General features: G+C 35.8%; 1 protein-coding gene across 4 annotated transcripts in view; it reads left to right on the forward strand.

The window, feature by feature from the left end:
* LOC123878199 (GTP cyclohydrolase 1) overlaps positions 1-10,764 on the forward strand; it is a 41,604-nt gene extending 30,840 nt beyond the window's left edge. Inside the window, exons 1-7 of one of the 4 annotated variants that reach the window (XM_045925313.1) lie at positions 1,675-1,791; positions 2,270-2,548; positions 3,789-3,896; positions 5,278-5,379; positions 6,550-6,715; positions 7,250-7,366; positions 8,085-10,764. In XM_045925313.1, coding sequence (XP_045781269.1) covers positions 2,284-2,548; positions 3,789-3,896; positions 5,278-5,379; positions 6,550-6,715; positions 7,250-7,366; positions 8,085-8,214 — 888 coding nt within the window. In that variant the 5' untranslated portion in view covers positions 1,675-1,791; positions 2,270-2,283 and the 3' untranslated portion in view covers positions 8,215-10,764. Of the gene's footprint in view, positions 1-1,674; positions 1,792-2,269; positions 2,549-3,788; positions 3,897-5,277; positions 5,380-6,549; positions 6,716-7,249; positions 7,371-8,084 lie in introns of those variants that run through there. The other 3 variants (XM_045925312.1, XM_045925315.1, XM_045925314.1) reach the window with 3 other exon arrangements.
* The last annotated feature ends 3,078 nt before the right edge of the window (positions 10,765-13,842 follow it).

The following is a 13,842-nucleotide window of genomic DNA, read 5'->3' on the forward strand; positions in this document are numbered from 1 at the left end:
ACGACTACTGTTTACTGATAAATTACTGGTAAAATTCGGAACTGAAAGGTTATTATTGTTTAACATTTGATATTAAAACTAAAAGCAAGCCTTATCTATCATGCCCGCGTGGAATGGTGCCAAGAATACTGGCTGCATTTCCGCGCTGGACAGCCAGGCTGATCCGTTGCGCAAAAATAAGCCTGCCCTTCTGTCACCCGATGAGGCTATTAATCGCTGTGAAATGTTTCGTAAGAATTTTGTTCCCCATGTTTGAGCGTTAAAAAAGCGTTGGAGTGTGAACAGATATTTGGGAATCGCTTGGGAAGCGCTTTTTTAACGGACGTTAAAAAAACTCTCGTACGACTGAGGCCTAAAAGACTAATTGAATAAAAATATTTTGAATTTTGATTTTTAATAATGATTAATACAGTTTTCCGCAATCAACCAGAAGTGGTAGATTCAATTGACGATTTGACTTTTTTTTTAATTATAAAAGAAATTCTGTGTATCCATACTTCGATACTAATATTATAAATGCGAAAGTGTGTCTGTCTGTCTGTCTGCTACCTTTTCACGGCCCAACAGTTGAACCGATTCTGACGAGGTACACGGTTAGCTTATATCCCGGGGACGGACGTAGGCTACTTTTTATCCTGGAAAATCAAAGAGTTTCCTCGAGATTCCCAAAAACCCATCCGCTTAAGCGATTTGTATGAAAGGTACCGAGGTAGCTTGCGTCCCTGTAATTGATATAGGCAACTTTTTATCCCGAAAATCAAACAGTTCCCACGGGATCTTCAAAAACCTGAATCCACGCGAACGAAGTCCCGGGCATCAGCTAGTGGTAAATAATTAATAGAGCAAAACTACTTAGAATCCAATCAGTATACATAGTAATGATGACAGCATCCCCTCGGAAGAACGTTGTCTTGGGGTTATCGTGCTACAAGCAATAATAATAAACCGAACACGATAACCCTAACGTGATTATTGTTGACACGTTTAATTTCTAATGTTGCCAGCCTAGTGATTTCGGTACTAGATTTAGTGCATTTTATTTTAGTGTAGTACCCTAAGTTTTTCCTACCAGAACGCTAGCAAAAAGTTAGGATAAACACAACTCAATGTCAATACCACTTGCCTTATCTCGGTTAAGTGTCTTTTTCAAACCCGCATTGTAAAGCGTCGGAAAACTCGGATCAATGCCCCATCTACGACTCGACATTGACTTCGTGTGACCTATTTACGGAACGTTCGTTGACCTGTAGTGTCAGTCAGATGTTTTATTTGCACTTTATTGTGAACTTTTTATAAATACAGGATTGTTTTAAAAATCGTAGTTTTTAGTGGTATCTTATCAGTAATCAATTCTATCACCTTTTTTTAGCGTTCTGGTTACACTCTTGATATGACCACTTTGTCTATTGATGAACTGCATTAAAATCTGTTGCATAGTTTAAAAGATCTAAGCGTACAGACGGACAGAACGGCGGGAAGCGACTTTGTTTTATACTACGTAGGCATAATGCGTAATCTACTTAGCTTTTAAAAATACCCTTCAATTAAAAAAATCTGGATTGATTTGGTTGAGTCGAACTCGAACACAAAGGATCTCATATCACCGTACAAGATGTACTTATTAGTTTTATAGATTTAGCGGTTTTTAGATCAGAATTAGCACTATTTAGTGCTTTAGGATAGTTTAATGTGTTTTCTTGGAAATTAACTGGCAACACTTAATTCATAATCATTGCTCCGTTAACACTACGCAATCCGCACGTATAAGTTTCTCTTTATTTTATAAATAGGGTAAGAGTATTATTTTATTATTATTGGCACTTCTTAAATTCTATAAATAAATAATACTTAAATATAATAAAATACTTAAACAATATATAAAAGGTTCCCATTACTATTAACTCTTCATTCCTTATTAAATCTAAAGACATGTATTAATAAAATTATACTAATTATTCTTATAATTTTATTAGTACAATAAATAATTAATGTACTAATAAAATTATAAGAATCTTATTTTATTACACCTTTTTTTATTTAAGTACTTACTAAAATAAAAATATGTACATAGTATAATTAAGTTTTTCACAATTTTATTTATTTACTTTCACAGTAGGGGCTATTATATATTTATTAATAATTGTATATAATTATAGCGATAAAAAACTTATATTACATAAATTACCCAGTATTTAGGAGTGTCAATTAATTTTTCACATCCCATAAAAGTGCCATCTATACCTTGCTTTACACCATAAAAAAATTCTAGATGAAAATCTAAAGATGGCCGCCGTAAACGGAAATGGAAAAGACATAACAGACGTTCCCGTACCTCCATCCTCGCTAATCAGACGCGTCAGTTCACGCTCCATTCGAAATTCAATATCTGAGGAGAAAGAAAATGGCGACGCGTGCGCAGGAAAGGGTTCCTTCGTCAACAAATACAGCAAGAAACCAGAAGCCCTAAAGAGTTTCCACATGAATGAAGCGGACAGTGAGCTTGAAGTACCCGGAACACCGATGACTCCTAGAACCTCTACCACACCTGGTTTGTTATTACTCTTCTAGCATGTATTTGAATTTTATTTGTACAAGAACGTTGTAACAATAAAGATAGCCTCGATAGCTCAGCGATTGAGGAGCGGACTGAATTCCGGAAGGTCGGCGGTTCAAACGGCACCCGTTGCACTATTGTCGTATCCACTCCTGGCGCAAGCTTTACGCTTAATTGGGGGGGAAAGGGGAGTATTAGTCATGATTAGCATGGCTAATATTTAAAAAAAAAAGAGAAAAAGAAAGAAAAAGTGGACAGGGAAAGCACCTATCTCCATAAGAGATCTCTACCAGTGACCCTTGGCAGTGCGAGAGGTTGTAAAAAAACATTTTTTAAACAACTTTTTTGTTTCAAGCTGTTAAAGACTGTTTAATAAAACATGTTTTCAAACCCGAACATCAAGTTAATACTTCGACCTCAAGGTCCGGGGTTCTATTTCGGTTATGCACCTATAATAATTTTTCGAAGTTATAGGCGTTTTAACTTTAAACAATTAAATAACGCGTGCTAGTCTTGTTTTAAATTTATTGCAACCTGTTGATTGTCCATTTCAATTTAAAAAAATAAAAAAAAACGTTTACTTATAGTAGTTCTATGACTACTTCGGATCAGATGAGTGAGTAACCACCCTTATAACGTCGTCTTCGTCTCAATAAAAGTATGATCTCAGTCTATTCTTAATTCATATATTATAGGCACTATCACTAACAGACACCAAAGACTATACTTATCTAAAGTAGATACTTCCGCAGCGAAATCGGTGCACAGGAGAGGAAATCAAGAGTTAAAATGTATTTTAGAGTTCCTTAGACGAAGGGATCTAGCCGCTAGCGGGACCCTCTAAGCCTCCTCTGTCCGTCTATTCGTCCGTCTGTCCGACTATCAGTGGGCTGTATCTCGTGAACCGTAGATAGATAGATAGATAGATATAGATAGAAGACTTTGTTGCACACAAACAAGAAAAGAACCAAGACAAAACAAGAAACTATAAACTAAAAACAATTGTATGCAAAGACGGCCTTATTGTTATCGTAATAGGTAGAGAGTTGAAAGTACAGAATGTGTATTTCTATTGCTGCTATAACAACAAATAATAAAAAAATATCAAAATTGCTTTCATGAAAATAAAAAAATCAAAGTGTTAAAACTCTTGAACATGTCACGGAACCCTTCGTGTGTGAGTCCGGCTCGTACTTAGCTGATTTTATTAACAATGGTTTTGTTTTGTCCACAGGCCATGAGAACTGCACATTCCACCATGACCTGGAACTGGACCACAGGCCGCCCACACGAGAGGCCCTCCTCCCCGACATGGCTAACTCATATCGGTTGCTACTCACAGGTAAAACGCCTTTTTTTTGGCAATCTATACTAATATTATAAAGAGGAAACCTTTGTATTTTTGTATGTTTGTATTGAATAGGCTCAAAAACTACTGGACCGATTTCAAAATTTCTTTTACCATTACTTAGAGGGATTCTTCCGAATCCGTATAGGCTATATTTTATCCCGGAAAATAGATAGGATTTTTCGTGGTAGTGAAAATTGTGGAGTAAGGCGTCGAAAAAACTGCCGTACGTTAACGATTCTTGCGAACGCTGCCTAAATGTCCACCCGTGCGAAGCCGGGGCGGGTCGCTAGTGTAACAATAAAACTTTAAGCTAGACTTACTATAGGTACAAAATTACAAATCATGCCTGCATGGAATGGTGCTGGCTGCACTTCCGCGCTGGACAGCCAGGCTGATCCTTTGCGCAGAAAATAAGCCTTCTATCACCAGATAAGGCTATGAAACGTTTCATAATTATTTTTTTCAATAAGACTCCAAACCTTAGATCCTATGCACACGGCGATTTTTTAGGCACCGACCACGCGCGTTAACGCGCTACATACGCAATTCAGACGTAGACAGTAAATCTTCGAATACGTGCCAAAAAATCGGCCAAGTGCGAGTCAGACTCGCGCACCGAGGGCTCCGTACTCGGATATTTTTTCGACATTTTGCACGATAAATACAAAACTATTATGCATAAAAATTAATAAAAATGTGTTTTGGAATGTACAGGTTTTGATATGATACCCCAGTCCCCACTTGGTATAGTTATCTAACTTAGGAAATTTAAAAATACTAACTATTTGTTCGTGAACACATTTTAATTTTTTTTTTTGTGATGTAACCACAAATTCACGGTTTTCGGATTTATTCCTTTACTTGTGCTATAAGAGCTACCTACCTGCCAAATTTCATAATTCTAGGTCAACGGGAAGTACACATAAGTTTTCTAGACAGACACGACAGATGGACAGACAGACAGATAGACAACAAAGTGATTCTATAAGGCTTCCGTTTTTTCTTTGGAGGTACATAACTCTAAAAACTAGTAGCGTGATTGTATAGCGTTATACGCGCGTACAACGCGATACAAACGCGACAATTGCTTTTTGGTCATCTATAGCGCCGTGTGCATACCTCTTTTTTCTTTTTTTTGCTGCAGCATTATGCTGAGTGGGAGACCTATGTTTGGTCACATGTGACACATTCATTTTAGTACATCTTAGCTCATAAGTATAATATTATGTAGTATAACTCGACTAGTTTTAAGATACATTGTAGTGTTACAGTGACCTAATAAAAAGTTTTCTTTCTTTCTTTACAATATTAGTGTAGAATGTAGATGATAATACAAGTAGGCATTTGAACATCAAAACTTATGTAATTTCAGGACTCGGTGAAGACCCAGAGAGACAGGGTCTGTTGAAGACGCCAGAGCGCGCTGCAAAGGCTATGCTATTCTTCACCAAAGGATATGATCAAAGTTTGGAAGGTACGTTGTTTCTGATAAATAAAAAAAGTAAAATAAATAAAAATTTTGTAGACCACATCTATCATTAAATCTAAGAATAATATCTCAAGGTCTTCAGCTCCCCAATGTACCTATCATAATTATGTTGGGGGATAAAAGGAAATTATGTAGAAAACAAATTTATTTCCATTTTAACTATCAGAATTAAGTTTAATAATAATTGAAAAATCTATAAAATCAACTTAAATCTAAATTAAAACTATTTTTTTTTTAAATTAAAACTAAAATAAATTAAATTAAATCTAAAATCTCATAGAGAACACTGCAGCGAGGCATTGTACCCAAGACGCTGGCAGCATTACCCCTTTGGATGGTTAAACTAATTCTTTGCCCAAGCTGCCAGCTCTCGGGTCCCCGGTTGACTCAATAAACTACGTTAAATTCTACTTTATTAAAAACACACAATATATGTATCAGCATCGATTCAAAAGTCTTTATCTAGTCTATCTGCATCTTTTTCTTTTTCACGTTGCTAAAAAAGGACGGAAAATGAATTTTAAATTAAAGACCCTTTTAGTGCTACTCTACAAAAACACTATGCTCAAGACTGACACCTAAAGACGAGGTTTGACAGTTTTCAAAGTTTGTCTGCCCTTTTCTTATTACATTGGTAAGAAAGAGATGCAAATACTCTAAAATTTAGTTGCGATCAAAACAAACTCTTCTTAGGATGCCTTACCTAAAAAGCCCTTATAGGATCACTTTATCTGTCTGTCTTTCTGTCTGTCTGTCTGTCTGTCTGTCTGTCTGTCTGTCTGTCTGTCTGTCTGTCCGTCTGTCCGTATAGGGTACTTCCCGTTGACCTAGAATTATGAAATTTGGCAGGTTAGTAGGGCTCATAGCAAAAGTAAAGGAAAATATTCGAAAACCGTGAATTTGTCGTTACATCACAAAAAAATTAAAATGTGTTTATGAACAAATAATTAGTATTTTCAATTTTCAAAGTAAGATAACTATACCAAGTGGGGTATCATATGAAAGTGCTTTAGCTGTACATTCTAAAATTGATTTTTATTTATTTTTATGAATAATAATTTTCGTTTATCACGAAAATATTCGAGTACGGAACCTTAGTGGCGCGAGTCTGACTCGCACTTGGCCGGTTTTTAACAAATAACATTTCTTTTTCAGAGGTGCTAAACAACGCTATCTTCGACGAGGACACGGATGAGATGGTGGTGGTGAAGGACATCGAAATGTTCTCCATGTGCGAGCACCATCTTGTGCCGTTCTACGGGAAGGTGTCTATCGGATACCTGCCCCAGGGAAAGATCCTGGGACTCAGCAAGCTAGCCAGGTAACAGAGAAAACTATTCTCCTTATTCTAGTTCTTATATAAGTTTGACGGGGTTTAACGACTTCCTTGGCGCAGTGGTAAGCGCTGTAGTCTTATTAGTGGGAGGTCCCGAGTTCGATTCCCGGCAGGGGTTTGGAATTTTATAATTTCTAAATCTCTGCTCTGGTTTTGTTGGAGGGTTCTTCCGTGGCTAGTTACCATCCTACCGGCAAAGCCGTGCCGCCAAACCATTTAGCGTTCCGGTACGATGCCGTGTAGAATCCAAAGGGGTACTTATGGGTTTAATGAAAAACTGCCCTTCCAGGTTAGCCCGCTTCCATCTTAGACTGCGTCGTCACTTACCACCAGGTAAAATTGCAGTCAAGGGCTAACTTGTGTCGAAAAAAAACCAAATTGCCCCAAGTCACCCAACTGAGTCGCAAATGTGTGTATTGTACTTTCTACTCATTAGCTCTGCATCCGATGTGTCAACAGGGTAAATGTTTTTCATAATAGTGGCACCGCACGACTCTACCTATCATCTTCTCTTTCCAGAATCGTGGAGATCTTCTCCCGTCGCCTGCAAGTGCAGGAGCGCCTGACGAAGCAGATCGCCGTTGCTGTGACGCAGGCGGTGCGACCGGCCGGTGTCGCCGTGGTTATTGAAGGAGTGTGAGTATATTATCTTCTTCTTCTTCTTCTTCTTCTTCTCGCTGTTTGCTTTCTTCATTCTGGCTCGATACTGGAGGTATGCGCGTAAGAAGCAGTGCAATCTTTTCATTTATAATAAAATAACGAACAAACGAGCAGGCGGGTCACCTGTAATTACCGCCGCCCATGAACATTTGCAACAAACGAGCAGGCGGGTCACCTGATGTTAAGTAATTACCGCCGCCCATGAACATTTGCAACAAACGAGCAGGCGGGTCACCTGATGTTAAGTAATTACCGCCGCCCATGAACATTTGCACCACCAGAGGTACCGCCGATGCGTTGCCGGCCTTTCAGGAATATGTTGGTCCGCCCCACGTTGTAATCTAGTGGGAACACCGCTGATGGGAGTTGATTTCACAGTTTAAATGTGTGTGGAAAAAAGGATCTGGCACAACGGGTGGTCGAAGTACACCAGGCACCTAGGTGAGGGTAAAATTGCTTGCAGTAGCGTGCGGTGTTGTAGAAAAAGGAGGGTAGAATGGGGTCAAACAGCTCTTCAGAGCGCTTTCCATTATAAAGGCCATAGAACTCGCAAAGAGCTTACATCTCTGCGGTGCTCCAGGCTTTCTAACGAGCCAGTTTGGGCTCGTCCACAAGTCGAACAGCCCCCCTTTGGATCCGATCAAATGGGATTTATGATATGAGTAGTGATTGATTGAATGTGTTGTCTCCACAGTCACATGTGCATGGTGATGCGCGGCGTGCAGAAGATCAACAGCAAGACCGTGACGTCCACCATGCTGGGCGTGTTCCGTGACGACCCCAAGACGCGCGAGGAGTTCCTCAACCTCGTGCACTCCAAGTGAGGACACAGACGCACAGATAGACACACATGTTGCCGTTGTTTTCAAGTTTCACTATTGTTTTAGTTATTTTCAACACATTCCATTGTTTTCAAATTTCACTGTTGTTTTAGTCATTGTCATTAGAAATCTTAATTTTTGAGCAGTCAAAATTATTTTGTTCTTTCTTTTTTTGTTATATACTTGTTCCGTGACACTTAGATGCGCGAGGTGTTTCTTAATTTGCATGTTCCACGACCCTCAACCTTGACACTCCAAAGGACACAGACGTACAGATAGACACACATGTTGCCGTTGTTTTCAAGTTTCCCTATTGTTTTAGTTATTGCCATTCGAAATCTTAAGCCTTTCTCAAATACCTACATACCATTGTTTTCAAGTTTCTCTAGTGTTTTTGCCACTGTTATTCCAGATCTTAATTTTTTTACGATAGTTATTTCCTTATCAGTTATCACATAAGACCTAAAGCTTAAGAGGAGTTTTTAATTTTGAATCTCATGCTCTTCAAGTAAAGACACAGACATACAGACAAACACATATGTTTCCATTGTTTTCGAATTTTTTGTCATTGTCATTCAAATCTCAAACACATTCCATTGTTTTGAATAATTAAACAGTAAAATAAATAATTTTATCAATTTTTGACTTTCACATATCGCTTGTAATTTAAATTTAAGCTTTTAACAATCATTATTAAGTATTTCATGTGTTCAATATTAATTACTTAATTGTTTTGTTCAAAGAAATCAATAGAAAATTGAAAATAAAACATGTTAAATTTGAATTAAGTCTAAAACTAAGGTTCCTTATTATTTCTTACTTATTTTAAGTTTAGTTATAATTACGTTTTAAATTTACATTTAAGTATTTTATTTATATGAATCAGCAATAAATATAATTCAATGAGCTTATTTTTTCAATAATCTTATATTGAAAAATACTTTTCGATAAAAATAATCTAAAACGATAACCCTCACGAAATCTTTTAAAGCTACTGCTGATTTTAATTAAAGTAAGGTTGCATACAAACCAGACCAAGGAGAGAGTTTGGAATTTTAGAAAATTCTAGAAAAGTGTTTAGTCTTATTTTTGATAAAATCCCATTGTATATTATGTCCCATGTCCCATTATATACCTATCGCATTGCCTTTTGCTGATTCATTACTAAAAAAATTGTAAAGCTACATTAACATCGAATATGCGTTCTTTTCTTTAGTTATTAAAATAAATTGGATATCATCAAACCAAGTATACAAATTTTTAATAATATTTTGATTCGGTTATTCAAAATCATGTGAAAAAGTTATTGAATAAGTATCTGAAATTTCAAAAACCAATCGAAATCTTATTGACTTTAATTAAATCATTAAACTTAAAAGTAAAATGATAATTATTGCTTTAAAAAGTTGCTTAAAAGCTTAAACTTATATCAAGCGAATTCGAAAAAAGTATACTTTAGTAGTAAGTATACCAACTTTATTGTTTAAAAGTACTTTATTGCTTATTGCAATTTTTTGCTTAAATATTTTTTTTTTTTTTTTGCGCATGACGCATTAAAAGAACGCACGTATGTTTTAATGTAGCTGACCTTAGCTTAATATATTTTAGGGATGGCCATAAATTATTGTGTTTTATTAAAAAAAATCATTTTTAGCAAATAATTTAAAAAAAAAATGAAATAATGTCTTTATTGTTTTAAAATACTATAGAACAATTTTAGTAAGCTATTTTTGACGGTAACTGAAAGTGTATGGAGAGAAAAAATTAAGCTGAAATGATGTTTTATACTTTAAATTAAAAATTTAAAAAATTACTTTTATTATAAAAAGATAACCTTGTATAAAAATCAAGGTTTTTGTCGTTAAATACATGTACTTATCGTGTAAGTGCCAATAATATTATAATGTGTAGAAATTAGCAGTCAGTTACGCCTTTGTGAATTGTCAAAAGTAGCTTTTAAAAATGGCATTACTATAGTTTATGGCAATCTCTGAATACACTTATAGTTATAAAATGTTTTCGCTAGCAAGATTTTCTGTTTTTTTTTTTTTAATAGGATGGTTGCCAATTCGTGCCAAATTCAAAATCAAATCTATATATTTTTGTTAAAATTGTTATGTTAATTAATTATGTTTATATATTATTCTTTTTGATAAAATTCTTTTTATGACTAAATTAAAACTGCCGTTGATGTAAATTAGTTGTTAAGATTATTTACATTTTTATAGGTTTTGCACAAAAGACCTAAAACATTTGATAGACATTTTTTGGAAGATTTTGCTCTTCAGAGTTCTGCAAATGATTTTTTAATAAGTCTGGGTAAAATGGGTAAAAATATGACAAATTATATTGTGCCCCTTTGCAATCACTTTGGAAACTACAATTCCTCATCATATTATAATAAACGAATAAAGTTTTGCAAAGCTCATAATAACTTTACTATACGCGATGAATTTGTACTTTTGTGAATTTTATGAGATTTCCAAAAAAAAAGATATTTTTTGCTAATTATTTTGGGAGATGCGATGTAAAAAATGTATTGCCCAAACACATTGTGTCCCCCAAAACGAATATAATAAATATTTTTACTGTAAATTTAATATTTTTTAAATTTCTGATTTCATTTTATTTCACAGTGGACCAAAGCAAAAATCTCAAGGCGTTTAATGGCTGACACTTGACATTTTTGCAAAAAAACTTACATTTTTTATTTTTTGACAATAAGAGACAATTATTGTGACCGATGACGTTGCCTTAAAATTATTGTGAATATACAAATTTTATAATATTTCAAATTGATAAAATATTGTGAAGTGAGCATTTTGATTTTATAAAATAAATTTTTACTTTAAGTTAAAAAATTGTTTTTTTTTCCATAATTTGCCACCAAACCTTTGACAAAATATCTTCTTGACTGGCTGACAGGCAGACGAGGAACAGACTAAACTAGGGGTGCACTGAGGAAGGATTTTGAGAAATCCCAACGGAATCCAAAAAACGTTTAAGTCGTGGGAATAACCTATAGACTAAACTAGAGGTATATCGATAAAGAAAACTGGTCAATTGCGTATCAGAGCACGCATGAGGTTAGAGTTCCGCATTCTAGTTGTCAAATAAAAATTTTTGGCGGTCGTTATTTCTTTTTTTTCTTTTATCAATCCTTTCTCTTTCTTCTCTGTTCTCATTTTTTTCAAAATTTTAACATTCTGTCGCAGGTTTCTTCACTAGATGATGCCCGTGACTACGTCCACGGGGATATAGGTTTTTTAACTCTCGTGGGAACTCTTTGATTTCCGGCATAAAAAGTAGATTAAGGTAACTTAAGGGTGATTGTGGCGTGAAGGAGTAGGTAACAATTTCAGATTCTTTTATAATATAGTAAGATATGTAGGTAGATATATACGCTCCAAGAGGCGCAAATATAAAAATCTAGATGGGAGCTTCATATAATTGTGCCTTTTTTCGTGGAGTCCTTAGGCCTGTGGGGCCTGAGCTCTCTTTGGGGAATTTTTGAAAAGGATTATCGATTAAACCCAAGAGCTGGCAGCTATCTTGGGCAAATAATTAGTTTGGCCATCCAAAGGGGTAATGCTGCCAGCATCTTGGGTACAATGCCTCGCTGCGGTGGTCCCGATGAGGTTTTAGATTTAATTTTATTTATTTTAGTTTTTAATTTAATATTTTATTAGAATTGTCAGTTATTATTAAACCTAATTGGAGTACATATATAAGTAAGTCCAGGTAGATACACGAATCTCTTGTTTAAAATATACCAAGACAATATGATAACAATTGTATACATAATTACTTTTTTACTTAGGTGATATAACCCCAATAAGAAGTCTAAAGGAATATTTCCATGATAAATACCTACTAATGATAAACTTTTTAACTTCTCATATTACCTAACGAATTGTTAAAAAATGTGTAAAAATGTATTATGTTACTATAAAAACACAAACTATGGTAAAACTTAGGATGTACCAAGTCTTAATGGAAAAAGTCTGAACTGTTCTGAGATAAACGTTATCAGACTTTTACCGGTATTCACTTGGTAAGTAAATCTTAAGTTTTATTCCATCATCATGATCAACCCGTCACCAGCTCACTACTGAGCACGGGTCTCCTGCAGAACGAGAAGGATTAGGCATAGTTTGCCACTTTGGTCCAGTAGTTACGGATTGGCAGACATCACACACCTTTGAGTACATTATGGAGAACTCTTGGGCATGCAGTTTCCTCACGATCGGAATATTTTCCTTCACCGTTAAAGCAAGTGATTGCTTAAAAGTTAAAACGTACCTCCGACCAGTTAAAGGTGCTTGGCTGAGATTGAATGCAGAACCTACCGAGTAAGAGGCCGACGTTTTAGTACTAAGCTATCATCACTTTTTCTACATACAAAGATATACTTACCTACTTTAAGTTACACATTCCGATTTAGGATATCAACCGAAAACACTAGGTTAACAGTTATCAGTTAAAGAGAAAAATTAAGAAAAACAAAATGATTACCGTGTTTACTGATACCGATTATTCAGACAGTGACGTAGCCATGCGTCGAGATACTAAATACAGGACAGTCCTGAAACGTTTATGTACCTACCTATCATCATCGACACGTGACAACCTATAATAACCAACCAACCACTAGGTGTTCACTAAATAGGATAAGTCCCTTGTCCATATGTACCTATTGCGCTGCCACATCTATTCCTATTAAAAAATTGCAAAAATCTTAAGCCAGTGCTCGGTTTTTCTAAGAAAAATTTTCATAGTGTTGCTGTCCACCGGCCATTGACCTGAAAAAGAAAATTTAAAAATTAAATATTTCACATTTTCCACTTAGGAACTTTTTCGGCAAAATATCAAACTCTAAATTTTCCTGGTTTCCTGGTTTTTCGCGATTCGGACAGTGCCTGCGCGCGAGGATCATGCACTGCGCTTTTCCGCGATTTTCGCGAAATTCGAGTGCGTCCTGCCGGCTGATTTGTATGCCGAGTTGATATAGCTAGGTGGTCTTATACTTTAAATCAGTACCGATATCCATTCTACCAAATGCTAAGTGTAAAAAGCTGTGATAGCCTAGTGGTTAGAACGTCCGGCTCCTAATCGGAAGTCGGGAGTTCGATCCCGACCACGCACCCCTAATTTTTCAGTTATGTGCGTTTTAAGCAATTAAATATCACTTGTTTAACGGTCAAGGAAAACATCGTGAGGAAACCTGCATGCCTGAGATTTCTCCATGTACTCAAAGGTGTGTGAAGTCTGCCAATCCGCATTGGCAGACTATGGCCTAAACCCTTCTCACTCTGAGAAGAGACCCGTGCTCAGTAGAGGGCCGGCAATGGGTTGATCATGATGACGAAGAAATACGTAGTACGAACTATCTTCGGGTTTATCCTGCATCACAACTTAAAACATTTGGTCAGTTTAGTTGCTACTGCGAAAACTGTTAATTAGGTATTGCACTGATAATGATATTCAGAAGACAGATAAAAACAGGCAGCGTATTTATACAAGTCCAGCATCTTTGGATCTTATTCCGTTAAGAAGATTCGACGGGTGAGTAAAAGCTTTACGTTGTTCGGAAAACTTTGTACAAATTAATAATTATTTAGGTGTACAAGA

This window comes from Maniola jurtina, chromosome 25, assembly GCF_905333055.1.
Source record: "Maniola jurtina chromosome 25, ilManJurt1.1, whole genome shotgun sequence".
NCBI classification, from domain to species: Eukaryota; Metazoa; Arthropoda; class Insecta; order Lepidoptera; family Nymphalidae; genus Maniola; species Maniola jurtina.